This window comes from Onthophagus taurus, chromosome 7, assembly GCF_036711975.1.
Source record: "Onthophagus taurus isolate NC chromosome 7, IU_Otau_3.0, whole genome shotgun sequence".
Taxonomy (NCBI): Eukaryota; Metazoa; Arthropoda; class Insecta; order Coleoptera; family Scarabaeidae; genus Onthophagus; species Onthophagus taurus.
In genome coordinates, this window is record NC_091972.1 from 30,054,328 (window position 1) to 30,070,792 (window position 16,465).

The following is a 16,465-nucleotide window of genomic DNA, read 5'->3' on the forward strand; positions in this document are numbered from 1 at the left end:
AAAATGAACATTCGAGGGATTAAAGAATCTGTCATACTCTCAGGACAGATTTTTTTTAGGGAACAAAATAAAATGTCAACCAAATAAACGTAAGGTAATCCTTTCTTCCTTGTCAGATTCCAACTGGCGTTTGTATTTCGGTGTAGTTATTTTATGATATCTTCTACTATGGTTTTCGGCATATGTTTTTAGGATATCAACTACTTTGTTTAATCTTATCCTGTCAAACACTTTCATGAGATCTATAGAGCACAGAAATACGGGTTTCCCATATTCTATAGCCTTCTCTACTATACTACCTTCTCTGATGATGGAGATGGCATCATGATATATTTTTCCTAAACCCCTGTTGTTCATCCAATCTTTGCAAAAAGTTTCATGGTTGAGGTTAAAAGCGTTATTCCTCTATAATTTTCTGCCGATTTTTTGTCCCATTTCAAGAATATGGAACAATTATGCTGTTTTTCCATGCAATAGGGATTTCTTTGGCTAATAATAATTTTCTATTTTTAATTTTCATCCTCTTCATCGTCCTCCTTTTCGGAGGCATCCGCGTACCACTGTTCAAAGTAAGTTATCGAACGGGACTCATCGATTTGTTGTGTTTGTCTGTACTCTACTACTTCGAGTTTCCTTCTGCTCATTCCCAATACCTTCTTTTGTTCTGCGTATAAGTCATTCGAAGTTGAATTCTTCACAAAATTCCCATTTTATGTTTGTAATTTCTGCTTCCTATTTAAATATTATTTTCCATTCTCCAACTTTTCCTTTATTGCTGTTCCAATCAAGGTGAGCCCAAAACGTATCTCCAAATATCACTCCACCTGTTGCAATTGCTGAGTGGATTGAGTAGCTTAACAGGAATGGTTTTGGAAGTCATTTTGCTAAAATAACTTATGAAGTAGTGGAAATTGGATAGCAGCTTTGTTTCGAAGTTCAACTGACTGCATTGAATCGAAGACTACTGAATTGGATAATGAAATACTTGTTAACATAAATGAACAACGAACGTATAAAGAACAACAGGATATAAACAACGACGACTGTGTTGAAATTCCTCAATTAGATTAAAAGGTAATCTATCTGACTATCAAAAATTTTTTAAGTGGTTGAAAACATGTCAGAACATTTATTACGGATGTTACATAAATATTTTTGGTAAGGCTATTTTGATATATTTACTATGTTTGTCTCAATTAGTCCGGTTTGAAATTGTATATTGCTAGGCATGTTTTAGTCTAAGAAGTACCAAGAACTTGCGGTCCAGCTGTAAACTTAGTAATCATACAACAGTTTTGGAAAGCTTTATTTCCAGCTAACATTATCAAAATTGTTATCGAGCATATTAATGTACAGACAGAACATTCATAAAGCGAGGTTGATGTTTCTGTCGGTGTGCTTATGGGTTAACAACAAAAATACATTTCGTAAGAATTGAAAACTTTTTGTTGGGAGCTGAGAGAAATTTCAGGAATGCGATGATTTCAATTTTAGTTCATAGGATAATATTATGAAAACACAATCACAAAACCAGTGTCTAAAGTTTCTAATATAAAATAAATATATAAATTTCTTAAATAAAGTCTTAAAATATATCAACTGATTTGTGTCAGCTGATTTCCCATGGAATTATTTGGAGGTGTTATTAATTAATCAACTGGAATGTATCTATGTAGTGCAGCAATTTGACGTCATCCAAACCAACGTGATGTAGCTTTGAGAACCTTAGATTCCTGACACATACGACATTTTTCAATCTGAATTCTGAATGGTGCGGTGCAACGCGCAGGGCAACAGGCAACACTTAACACCGTTCATAACAGTTGTGGCGCGGCGTATTTTCCGCAGTTCATAAAAATCGATATTCATGTAGTGGAGCGACGAAAAAACTCTGAACCATGACATATACATGTTTTTGGTAAGCACCATGTTCTTCATTCCTTTGTATGAAATATTTTACAAGTAATTGTTGCTTCATAAATTATACAGGGTGTAACAATCTATCTAACATATGTTGCTCTACTTTATTGTATAATGTTTGATGTCATTAATCTAGAGAATCTCTGTATTATTATTTGATGTCCAAAATTTTCCTTATAAGTTCGGTTTAGGAGAAATTAGTAGTGTTTTAGTAACAGTCAAAAACACGTTTAATGGAAGCTAATTTCTAAGAGCCCTTACTAAAACTCCTGTTATTTCATGAGTGTTGATCATGTTGTCTACAGATTGTCTACAAAATATACAAAAAAAGACGTTTCCAAACAGATAAAAGTTGTTTAAAACAGGAGTTTGCGAAAAATTGTTCAGATATCAACAGAACAATTAATAATGAAGAGGTAGCATATTCACGGGAAAAATATTTGACAAGAATTTCAGACGATGAAATGTAGAAGTGATATGTTTAAGCAAGATCCAAAATGCCCCTCATTGTCGATTAGATCAAAATAGTAAAAACTGTTATCGCTTAGTAATTTTCAAAACAATGTTCTCTCCAAAGTCCCTTAGAATTTAATAAACAAAAAGTATAAAGCTAAATAGTATGGACCTTTTTAAAAAATATTTCTTTGTTTTTATATCATAATTATGATTATTGTAAATTATTTTTTTCTTTTCTACTTATCTTATTCGGCTAGCATACAAATATTATTTTATTTGTTACTATATGCTGATTATATCATAGTTTCTTTCTGGTAAAATAGCTTTTTGTTTTTTTCCACTGCTCTTACGTCGACAATTAAAAGTTTTTCGGTTCGGTGCACATTAAAAATATTCATCATATTAATTTTCACTAACCCCGTTTCTCAGAACGCTGTTTCATAAAGAAAATTATTGGATATAATAGTTCATAATATTAATGAGCATGCTACTTATGTCTCATATGTTATAAGCTTCAGAATCACCAGAGCAGGCAAAAGACACACCATTGGTGTAAAATCAGTGCTATCTAAATAACACGCTTTCCAATAACACTGATGCATAGGAAGATTTTGCTCTGCCAAATTGATAGATTATCAAACAAATTCATTCTTATTGAAAAAAAGGTTTGTGAATGGAACAAATTATATCAGAAGAGATCCATATATCACGAAGCTCGCACTAAGTCCTCAAACAGAGCAGTGTGGTTACGATGGTTCGTGAAGGAAATTCAAAGAAGCTCTAGTTTCAATCATTATTCGATAATCAAAACAATCAAAACCTTCCAAACCGTAAAATCTGTGCGAAGAGATGGGTAATCACCATGAAGAAAGTGGGGACAACAAATTATAACCGTACATCGATGTGGTGTCTGTAATTTACACTCATTTAATAGAATTATAAAATAACTTTGACATCAATTCCAGAAATAAGATGAAACATAAAAAAAACATAAAACATGTCCAAATTTGATACTCATAAGCACACAAGAAACTATCTATGTGGGAATTTCTCTGTATTTAATAGTATGAAAGAGGACAGTCTTGGTTACAATAACATAAAAGGATGACAATAGAGCTGTGACATAAGAAGTACATTATATTTTTATTTATGAGATGTAAGAAAAAGGAAAAAAAAAACAACATGGAGTCACAACTCTTTTTTACTACTTTCCTGGGTTTATAAATTCACATCAATGACATTAATGACTATAATAATTAGATCACGTGATGCAACACTTGACTAAGCGACAAACGAATAATGTTGAGAAAAACGGGATTTTCGTTTTCATGTCTCTAAAAATATAAGACTTCTCAGAATAGACAGGCTCAAACTATTGAAAATTGTTTGCTGCCTGTCCATTTTTATCACAGAACACTGATGACAGCTATCACAAGCACAGAAGCCGCTTGGTGACGTTTTACGATTATACAGATGTTCTTTTAAGTCAAGAAAATAATCTACAGTTTGATTTGTACTTTTAAACTGGTTTTTATTTTATATAGAATTTAAGTCTAACCAGTTTCGGCCCTTGACCATCTTCAGAGACACTACAAATAGATTAACATCTCTCATCTTATCCATTTTACAAACAAGTTTCTTAATATTTCTTTTTGTTTTGTTAAAAAAGATCACATATCAAAGTCGAAATCAGATTATTAGTTACTAATTTACAAAATTGAAGTTTAAAAAGTTGTAAATTGAAATTAAGGACGAAGTGTTACAACTTTACAGATTAAAATTTAAGAACGTTCTTTTTTAACAAAAGAAATATTAAGAAACTTGGGAAAAATTCGAGAATCATCATGTGGCTTAAAAATCGACGATTTCTTTTAATCAATGTGAAATGACCCAACAAAACACGTTAAAAATAAAAAGAAAGTGCGGAAAACTGACTTACACTAGATTAACTTCAGTTATAAAATTTCTATTGCATGATAACTAACTTCAGGTTTAAAATGTCAACGTTAATTTTGACATATTTGTAATCTTCATTAAAAATCCTTTAAAATGAGTACAAACACGACATATTTATCTTCAATATTAATGAAGTTATGGTCAACTTCCGGTTGAGAATGTCAACGTCAATTTTGACATTTGTAATCGTCGTGAAAAATCCTTTAAAATGAGTCCAAACATGATACGTTTAATTCCAATATTAATCGAGATATAAGCAACTTCCAGTTTGAAATGTCAATGTCATTTTAACATATCATAATTTTTATAAAATGTCTGAATATTTGTCAAAAACAAAAATGTATAAAAAAAATAAAAAATTAAGGTTGGTATTAATATTTAAAAATTAAATTGCTATCTTCATTGTTACTAACTTACGGTTTAATGTTTTTTATTCTAACTTTTTTGTTTTTTGAGATAAGTGAGTCATCGTTGGACTCATTTTAAAGGTTTTTTAATGAAGATGACAAATATGTCAAAATTGACGTTTCAAACCGGAAGTGATTGTATTTCCGTTAATATTAAAATTAAACATGTCGAGTTTGGACTCATTTTAAAGAATTTTTTATGAAGTTGACAAATATGTCAAAATTAAAACTTGAAAGTTCAAACTTTTTGGTTTTTTGAGATAAATGCGTCAAGTTTGGACTCACTTTAAAGGTTATTTTATGAAGATTACGAATATAATAATAAAATTAAAGTTGACATTGACAACTCAAAGTTTTTTTCACGACTAAACCCGAATGTTTCTAGTTCTCGTTCTAGTTTTAGTTCAATAATAATATACAACATAGTACTATCTTATACTAACTAGCGCTACCTACCACTGCCACTAGAACCAACACTACGAGCCCTAACAATATATAATAATATATATAATTATAGTATATAATTAACAATAATTAAACAGTTTAATTTCTTTTAATAATTTTTTCAGATTAATATCATTTGATTATATAATTAACAACAATTTTGTCTAATGAACAACACAAAACACAAAATACATACCCTATTGCTTCTAATTAAACTAGAAAAATGTATATTTTACCTGACTGGGACAATGCAAAGTAACCTCCATAAAAATGGAACAAATTAAGATAAGTAAACTGTGGAAATAACGTAAAATGAAATGTTAAATTGCCGATTTGTTCTAAAGCTTGTAATATTGTTACTGTTGAGTAAATCTATATTTATCAATTAAAATGATGCGTGGTATTGTACAGAGTCAAAAATCCGTTAATTAGTGATTAAAAATTATTGCCACAATAAAACAATACGTGAAAAAGCAGACGAACTTAATATTCCTAAAAGCACAGCGTGGAAAGTAATTAAACATTATGGAGAAACTGGGCAAATTTTAGAAAAAAAGGGTAAAAGTTCATGTCGTCCAAAGTTAGTTTCTAATAGAAATAAAAGAATACTTGTAAAAATCTGCAAAAAAGGACGAAGAAATATTACCGCTGGATGGAATAATGAAACTGGATTAAATATATCAAGGGAATGCTGTCGCAAATGGATTCTTAAAAGTGGATTAAAGTTTTACGAGGTTTACTTACAAGCAATAATTAAAAAATGTCGCTTTTAGAAAATTGTTGTTTTATAAGCAAAAGAAAAACCACTGTTAACAGAAAAACAACAGAAAGCCAGGCTCAATTGGGCAAAATCTAGGAATCTAAGGAAACTGTCTTGGTTAGCAGAAGACTTTTCCAGGATAACATTCAGCGATGAATCGAAATTTGCAATAAACATGAGGCATTTCATAAAAATTGTTTAAAACGTTGTGTAAAATTTCCGAAGGGAGTAATCATTTGGGGCTGTATGACAGCTTCAGGATAAGGATGCTTTGAATTTATTGATGGCACCATGAACGCAGCAAAATATCAACAAATACTACAAAACAGCATACTACCAAGTATCGTGCAGTTAAATGTTGGCGAAAATTACATATTTCAGCAGGATGGAGCGGCTTGTCATACGACCAAAAGTACAAAAAAGTGGTTGTCGATCAAAATATTAATGTTCTGTATTGGCCTACCAACAGTCCAGATCTGAATGTAATTGAAACAGTGTGGCACAAAATGAAACAAACTTTGAGGAACAACCTACAACGGACATTGCCAGAACTTAAAGCCAAAATAAAGCAAATTTGGGATGGATGTACTCCTGAACAGTGTAGAACCTTAGTGAATTCAATGCTCAACCGAATTCAAGCGGTTATAAAATCTAAGGGCGATGTTACTCTATATTAGAAATACAAATCGTGCAATGTCCCAATATTTAGTTCTCAGGCAAAATTTACATTTTTCTAGTTTAATTAGAAGTAATAGGATATGTATTTCGTTTTTGTGTTGTTCATTAGATAAAATTGTTGTTAATTGTCTAATTAAATGATATTAATTTGAAAAATGTATTAAAACAAAATAATATGTTTAATTGTTGTTAATTACATATAAATTCTATTATGTCCCAATATATAGTTGTTAGGGCTCGTAGACCGCGAATTAGAAACATTCGGATTTAGTCCCGGCTAAACCGGAAACTTTCTAGTTCTAGGTCTAGTTTTAGTTCTAGTTTTAGTGCAATAAAAATATGCAACATAGTAATATCTTATACTAACTAGCGCTACCTACCACTGCCACTAGAACTAGCACTAGAACGAGAACTAGAAACATTCGGGTTTAGCCGCACGTCTCTCAAGACGGCTAAATCCGAATGATTCTAGTTCTAACTCTTGTGTTAGTTGTAGTGATAGTGTAAAACTAGAACTAACAATAGACCTAGAAAGTTTCGTCTGAAGACGTACGGCTAAACCCGAAACTTTCTAGTTCTAGGTCTAGTGTTAGTTCTAGTTTTAGTGCAATAAAAATATGTAACATAGTGATATCTCATGCTAACTAGCGCTACCTATCGCTGTCGTTTGTAAAATTGATAAGATGAGAAATGTTACTCTATTTGTGGAGTCTCTGAAGATGGCCAAGGGTCGAAACTAATTAGACTTAAATTCTATATAAAATAAAAGACATAAACTTTTAATTTAGTTACTAGCATCTAGAAAAAGACACTAGCCCGAAATTGTAGGTTCATCTATTTTTTCTATTGTAGAATTTCTTGGTGTATCTAAGTGTCGTATCTAACAATAAGTCGGTTCTTAGACGTATGATGCAAATCATACTTGAAATCGTATAATGGGATTGGCGCTTATTTTTATCCTTTAAAACAAATAGTATTTTAGGTCTTTCGGTATTCTGCATTTTTTTAAAGATAAGTTACGCCTTTACCTACCAGACAGCATGAAAATCTCTAAAAACGATAAAATGTCGCTTAGTCAAGCGATGTATAACGCGGTCCAATTGTATCTATCAAGTTTTTCAATTAATGAGTACGTGGGGAATGAGTGTTTTTTTTTAATATCAAATAATGACAACGACCTAAACAAAAACATATTGCGTATTTATTGTAAACATCTATGTCACATCACTTTGATTATAAACTTAATAACGAAAAGTATATCTTGATGGTTAGTAATTTACGTTATATCAATTGACATCATCACAAACTCTCAATAAAATCAATAAATCAGTCGATAATTCTGAAGAGATAATATTATTTAAGTTTTTATCTATTTTAAACTCAAATTTCGATAAAAACCTAAACAATTCTAACAGATAAATTTACGTTTTTAATCAAATTTTAATCTAACAAAACAAAATAACAAAAAATTTTCTGTTGAATATCTATGAAATTAGGAATTTATTTTTTTTTGAAAATTTGTTTAATAGTTTACTACAATTTTGGCATTGAAAAGTGGGGACCTACTATCGTCAATTTCTATCAAATTGTCACGTCCCTATAGGTTTAGCAGTAAAAGGGTGCGCACCCCAATGGTATAGTCCCCAGAATAGAATTCACGTAAACCAGACCGACGCGACGCCACTCGCCCCAGACCTGATGTCTCTGGTTCCACTGTCTGACCACCCCCGCCACTCGCCCCCATTTCACGACCCCTTGTCCGGAATATACTAGCCGCCGATCGATATTCCTCGGGGTGCATAATGAGCGAGCAACGACTGTTCCTTTTTTTTCACTCCCCTTTCATACTTCGTCTACACTTTAATATGAAATTCTTATAAAATGCGGGTCTTAAGAGAACTCGTGAAGATATGCATGAATTTATATTAAACTAAATTGAATTGTGTTTATTTTTTCATAAAATTATTATGTATTTTTTTAATATTGTTAAAATTTCTATTTTAATTTTTCTTTTTTCAAGCTTGTATTATATTCGTGGATAAATACATATGTTTACAATTTGGTTGTAATTTATCTTTCTACAAAGAATTTAAGTAAATAATAATATACTTTTGTTATCAATTAAAAGAGATAATTGTGGAAGTGGTTTTTATGGATATAATATAAACGGATGTGGGAATGATTATGCAAAATATAATAAAAAAGCGGAGGATTTAATTTCGATTGCGCATAACTTGCGGCTCGAACGTTGTTTCATAACGTTAAGTTAAAAGCGCTATAAATCTGCAATTGCAACCACTACGATTTCGACATGTTCTTGATAGTGAATTAAATTTTCTACCGTGTACAGTTTAGAGGCTATTTTTTAATTTGTTACAAGACACGTGCCTTGGTATACCAACCCTTTAAGAGAGTTTACATCCGATTTCAATTAGGCAATTAATCTAGATCACGATTTTCAATTAATGATTTTAATCAAGTGATTTATTTTAATAGAGAATTTGCACATGGATGGATTATAAAGATCAAAATGAAATAATGCTTAAAGAATAATTGACATAAACAATATGTGATGTAATCAGCACATACTATTCATTATAAATATAGTAAGTAGGAATAAAATATTTTTCAATTATATATTATTTTTTTAATGAAATGCCAGGGTGTAAAAACTAATTACCATTACGCCCACTCATGTTTAAATTAAGACCCATCTAATTAACTCTATGTTCTAATCAATTAAACATTTTTTATTCACAACGTACATATTAAAAAAATAATAACAATACAATAATTAAGGTAATAATTAATTTTAAATAAAGATTTGGCTCTTTATTGGACTATAATCATGAAAACAGGACGACATCCTTTTTAGCGAATTTAGCACATCATGTTTAATTTCATGATTTACATAATCTGGATATTGAAAGGTTGAAAAATAAACAAACTAAATATACTAAGGAAATATATTTAGTTTGTTTATTTTCCAACCAAGTTCATAATTTAACATTTTTATATTTCCACTTGTACCTATCTGTATATTCCTATTAGCTCCTATAGCGACGAAATTTCGCTAAACTGGTAAAGAAGTGTTATCGTGATTATTTTGGCTATTCTGTGGTTTATCAAGATAAGGATTTGTCACCTGATATATGCTGTACTACATGCGTAAAGAATCTTACAGGTTGGCAAAATGAAAACGATATATGACTTTCGAAAAACCCATGATTTGGACAGACTCTGTAGACCGTGTATCTGATTGCTACTTTTACCTTACTAATAAAAATGATAAATATAGCGTCAAAACATTCTGACTTTTAAGTGTAGAAAAATCACTTAAAAGTCATTACTTTACTTCTAGGATTGCAACTGGATTTTACAATGTATTGTTGCTTTCTATGTGAGTGGGCAACTACTAACGCAAGAAAGACTGAGCAAAGCTACTACACCAGAACTTGTTTCTACGCATTCACAAACGACTATGGGAAAATGGAAGTTTTAAAAGGAATACTGCTGATAATGGGTGGCCTATGGAAGTTGCAAATCCCGAAGTAGAAAAGGCTGTCCTCAACGAAATTGATGAAAATTCGATCACAAGTACCAGAAAAATTGCTCACAACTTAAACTTATGTCACTCGACGGTTTGGAGAATTTTGAAAAGGCAACTTTTATATCCCTACCATATCCAAAGAGTACAAGCCTTATTGCCAAGAAATTTTCCGCCAAGATTGGCTTTTTGTACATGGATGCAAGACAAAGTAGCTCAAAATCCTGAGTTTGGAGCCGAAGTTCTGTTTACCGATGAAGTATCTTTCTCGAATGATGGTATTTTCAATTTTCATACTAACCACATATGGGCAGAAGCAAATTTACATGAAATTGCAGAATTCCATCATCAGCAACAATTTTCCGTAAATGTTTGGGCTGCCATCGTCGGTGATTATTTGATAGGCCCACTTTTACCGAACAAATTAAACGGTGCAGATTATCGACAATTTCTAGAAGAAGTACTGCCGGAACTGCTGGAAGGTGTACCGCTTCAAGTAAGACAAAACATATACTTTATGTTGGTACTTAGGTTGCTCGCCAATACTTGGACGACGAATACCCAGAACGTTGGATCGGTCGAGGAGGTCCGCACCTTTGGCCGCCACGATCTCCCGAACTTAATTGTTTAGATTTTTTCTTTTGGGGCCATCTGAAAACCCTAGTCTACGCTACTCCAGTTGAAAATGTTAACCAATTAAGAGAGCGCATTGTTGTATCTTGCGACATAAATCGGAACACTCCGGGAATTTTCCTGCGTGTTAGACAGTCAATGCGTCGAAGAATTGCTGCGTGCATTGAAGCTAACGGCGGACATTTCCAACATTTAATTTAACTGTGTATGATTTGTAATTGTTTTTTTTTTAATTATGCAATTATGAAGTTAACGGTTACTTTTGTTACTTGTTCTAACGTTTAAGGTCCGGTATATTCATCTGCCAGTAAACTATCAAGTAAGTACTTGTCGGTTATATTTACTGGTAAGATTAATTCAAGTCGAATATATTCACGCTATTTATTCTTCCAAGTAGTTACTTTTAGGAACCAAACGTTTTCAAAACAAGTAGTACAACAAACCGTCTCCCGAGTGAAACAAACGTATATGATCAATTTTGCATTTTTCTAACCCTAACCCATCCCTAACCTATCATTCAGAGACAAGGTAGACAAAATTTTGAAAATTTTTTTTTATAATTAAAGATTGAAAAAATAGAAATTAAAGTACTTTATTACAAAATAGATGATAAAATAGTAAACTATAAATTTTTTAAATATTCAAGAAATGGTCTACGAGGATTATTTTCGTTAATTTCAATATTCTCAACATCGTAATCTTCATCTTGGTTAGGTATACTATCTTTATGTCAGCCAATGTTGTGAAGGATAGCTGTCGCTACTACAATTTGTTGAGCTAATGCAGATTACAACGAATTCCAGAAGATAATTCGATATTATTTTATTAGTTATTATTATTCAAGTGAAAACGGTTAAAAAATTCTACATTGTCCATAGCAGTTTTCAATAATATTAATTTCTTCTTCTATAACAATATCGTCCATAATTTTCCTTGCATTTTATTTAAAAAAAAACCAAACATATCGACCAAAACCAACAAGGCAATCTATTTGTTTATGTCAAATTTAATTTAATCTGACATAAATCTTTACTGATAAGAATTTGCTCCAAGTAAATTAACCCTCTTGTACCAGGAGGTGAATATACAATTATTCTTACAAGTAAGTCTTATTCTGTCAAGTAACACTAACAGACACTTTCCTTGGAGATGAATATACCGAACCTTAGTAAAGTAAAATTTTTATTTCAAAAAATTGACCATGTTTTTTTAAAATCTCGGTCAAAATTGGAAAAATTTAAGGAATAAGATTGAAAATGCAATTATTGCTATTTCATTAAGTAAACCCCAAGGTGCCTTGAAACACCTTATTCTCAATTGATTGTTTAGTAAACAGTTCACCTAGATAAAAGTCGGTAAAAATTGTGGTTTTTAATTATTTTTTTCCTTTACACTTTTTTATATATTTCGAAAATTTATCATGCTGGTGGTAAGTAGAATTGTATAATATACAGAAAGCAACAATTCGGTTATTAGTTTTTTTGTAATATTGTTTGATTACATCATAATATGTTTAAATTGAGAAAATAATTTATTTTACGATATTTAGATGGGCGAAAAATAAATTGTTTAATATGTTCAAAAGTAATATTGTATACGTGTTGTAGTATAAGGCCTACTATTGTAGATTTTACTAGAAATTCTTGCGGTATTTTGCGGTTTTATCTTAAAATAAATTTTTATTATAGTGTGTGTATAAAGTTCGGAAAAAAAACATAATTCTGCTATGTGCTGTTTATTTGGGGAGCACATTTGTAGTTAGAAAATAAACATAAAGGGACACTTTTCACCATTAAATTGATAATATAAAGGTTGTCCACAAAAAAGTTTCTATCCAAAATTACAATTTATTTTCTGAAACACTAATTAATTTTAGTATGAGATGTTAGCGTTTTAAAGTTAATAATTTTCTAGAAAGAAATTTAAAAAATTGAATTGACACACTGAGTTTTCGGTAAAATATTAAAAGTTGTTATTGTGTCAATTTAATTTATTATTTGCAAGATTAGTTCCTTGAAAATTATTAACTATAAGTCTTATACTGGCTGGTCCATTACTAATGGGACACAGAGCAACAGTGAATTCCTTACATTAAATTGTTACGATTTAACCCAATTTATCTTAGTCCACTTGTTAATAATAACGAAGATACAGATGGGTAAAGTTGATACTTTATTTTCGTTTTTCTTTAATAATTTTCACTCAGTCTAGTGTTTGACCAAATAAAATCATTTTCAACGCCAACTAATGTTTACTGAACATAATTAAATTTTGCAAAATGCCCTTAAACAGCGATTATCTTGGAAACGGAGAACTTTAGAAAAGATTGGTAGGTATACCAAATTTATGTAAAAATGTCTGAGAAACTGTTTCAAGTTGTGTGAGCTGCAAAAATTTTAACGATGAAAAAAATATGTCTACTTTAAAGGAGTTTTTTAAGGCAGGCAGTGCCATCTGAAAGATAAATCAAAACTAATACCAAATTATTATTTATCGTCTTAAAAAATGATAATGTACCAATTTTCATGGTCATAATGCAAGATAAAACGAAAATAAAGTATTAACTTTAATCATCTGTATTTTCGTTATTATTAACAATTGGACTAACATAAATTGGGTTAAATCGTAACAATTTATTGTAAGGAATTCACTGTTCTTCTGTGTCCCATTGGTAACGGACTACCCTGTATATTAAAACATAGGTAGATACAATTAAATAAAATCGCAGTATGTCATAAAATACTTCATCCTTGTTAATCATATAGATATTTTTTAATTTCCACCAATTTGGAAGTAAAAAAAACGAACGTAATTGTTGTTAAAACGAACGAGCGAAGCAAGCGAGTTTTGCAAATTACGTGAGTTAAACAAAATTAGCCGTTTCATGATGTGTTAAGTACAAAATTTTATCTAATTCCATTGAAAAAGCAATTTTTGTTGAAAACTTGACTTATTCTATTAGTGTCAGATGTCAATTTGTAGTTAGGTCACTAGTGATGTAATGAAATCATTACATAGATATAAAAAAAGTGACGTTACAAAACGTCAGATAGATATGTAAAATTGAATTTTCATAATGGAATTAGATAAATATCTTTTTGGCGAAGATTTTTAACTAATTCGCTTCTGTGGGGCGTCTCAAAAATGCTGTTTTCTGTACGATAAACTGTTCCGGAGATATTCGCAAAAACGATTTTTTTATTAAATTTCTTAATTGTCTCGAAAATGGTGCATTTTAGAAACTATGTGATCTGGGAATGGGATGGATCTGTATGTCGGTTTTGAAGATGTTGTCTTGTCATTCCTGCAAGACAACATCTTCAGAACACCAGTACGTTGATTTTTAGAAATTTATTAAAAAGTCATCCATATTTGTTTTTCTACATGTTAAATAAACTAATTAATAAAATACAATCGATTTTCAAAGTTGTCAGTGCATAAGTCATCTGTATGACTTATTTGAATAAGGCCAAATAATGAATGAAAAATAAGTATAATATTCCAGGGTTGAACGATGTACCCTAATGATGGTAAAAAAATCGAAATCAGTAAATAAATTTGTATGAGAAGTAAAATGTTTTATTATTATTTCTTTTATATGATTAAATCTCAACAGTTACATAATTTTGAAACTTTTTTTTATTTCTTATAAAGATTAATTTCTTCAATCAGATATCAAGGTTCTACATTCACCTTTATCAATCTAACTAGACTTGTAATTAATTCTTATTGAATTTGTCGAACATATCCTCTTATGGTGTCAATTTCCATCAAGTATGTACTTTTTAATAGATCTAGGCTGTGTTCTCGTTACATACGAATTAACACAGTGGTCGCCTCTGTGTCGCTTTATAATTGCAACAATTACAATAACGAACCAACCCAACCGTACACGAGATTACAAAACGCACGTGGCCCGACCATAGAACAGGTTTCACACTGGCTACTTTGATACTTTTTTTTTAATATTCTCTCTTTGTCCGTCAACGTAAGAGCAACACACTTTTCAAAACGGAGAATAAACGCCCGAGAGGTTATGTTTCTAGTCATACTCAACCCGTTACTTAATATTTTAACCCACACTCTCGCGTTTGTAACTTTCGAACTCAACGTCTTGTTTACGTTTAGCTACCGGGTTATCGACAACATTAACTTTTTCAAACTCGAGATAATAAATTTAAAAATATATGTAAAACAGCAATGAGGTAACTTACATTTGAAGAGTGAGATAAGATCCCATTTCCCATGGAAACCATAAAATCGGCCGTCGATATCTGCGAGTTTTGGCTATCATTCGAAAAGTCCGAGTTGTTCGAGACGCCATCGCTGAGTTCGAGTTTCATTTTTGCACACTTTCGTTTGTAGATAAAGCTGAGCTTATTAATCGTTTTTAATCGAACGTGTGTATAACCTCAAAAAATAATAAACGTACCGATAAGTTTGTTTTGCGTCACGTAAACATCGCGTCGTCGTCGCGCGAGATCCTAACCTAAAACGCTACGGCGAAAATGAGTCACCCGCAGGGAAACCCTTTCCGAGAACGACTACCTGTGATGTCACTACTAAAAATATCCGGTGACTGGTAAGATTTTTGGACCAATGGATCTCGCCCGTAAAACGAACGCTATCGGTTTCATACGAAACAATCCGATCTTAACATCGGTTAACGACTTCTGAGAACTGCCGAGTATGAGTCATCGTCGCCGCCGTCGGGATCGGGATATTGCGTAGGACGTCGTAATGTGGTAAATCGTTGCCTCGGCTCTCGGCTCCTGAGCAAAACCAGCCTACAATTGCTCCTGCTGCTTTTACTATTGGCCTATTGGCGAAGATTGGATGTCGCGTCGCCTCACTCGCCTGTAGAATGCAAACCGGAAGTTCATCGGTGGAAATATGCGCGAGACGTGTGATAGAATTTACGTGTTTACTCGGAAACGATGACTCATTCAGCCTCGGCTACTAACTTTTAAAACAAACTCTTTTTAATACCTGTATTTCACTTCTTTTTATCTTTACCGTTCTTTTTCTTTCTCTTTACCAATTATAACAGTGATTGCAATTAATACAACGTGTAATTTATAGTTTGATAATATTAAATTTTTTTCATTTTTACTTTTTCAACTTCATAAATACAGTAAAACCTCGATATAAATTTTAATTTAATTTTAATTTTTTAATCTTAATTTTTTTTTTTAAATTTTTTTATTATAAATTTTAAGTGAAATTATTAATATTATCTATTTAATACAGCAATATATTTAATAATAAATAATAATATAAATAAATAATATAAATGTTAACGGCTAAACCCGAATATATCTACAGTTAATCACGAAAGTCTTCGTACAGGCTAGAAATTCGTATTTATGAACAAAATAATTATTTATTTATAACTATTATGAAACATTTTACATAATTTCAACGATTAATAATGATTTAAAATTAAAATATATGCTTCTAGTAAGAATTGAAAAAGATAAATTACTTTTTCTGATCACACGAAAGTGTTCGTACAACGAATTATTAACAAAATAACTAAAAAAAATCCTATTAAATAAATAACTAGTATCGTGTCGGCCCACCTTTCTGCTCTAAAACAGTTTTTAAACGGTTTTGCATCGACGATACTAAGTTTCTAGTAACATCGGGCGTAATATTCTCCCA

The 16,465-nt window shown here is 31.2% G+C and overlaps 1 protein-coding gene across 1 annotated transcript in view; it reads right to left on the reverse strand.

Annotated features, from left to right (window-relative positions):
* Nucleotides 1-15,216, reverse strand: part of LOC111429390 (transcription factor kayak) — a 123,882-nt gene extending 108,666 nt beyond the window's left edge. Inside the window, exon 1 of the mRNA XM_023065289.2 lies at nucleotides 15,016-15,216. Coding sequence (XP_022921057.1) covers nucleotides 15,016-15,144 — 129 coding nt within the window. The 5' untranslated portion in view covers nucleotides 15,145-15,216. The remainder of the gene's footprint in view (nucleotides 1-15,015) is intronic.
* Between the last annotated feature and the right edge of the window lie 1,249 nt (nucleotides 15,217-16,465).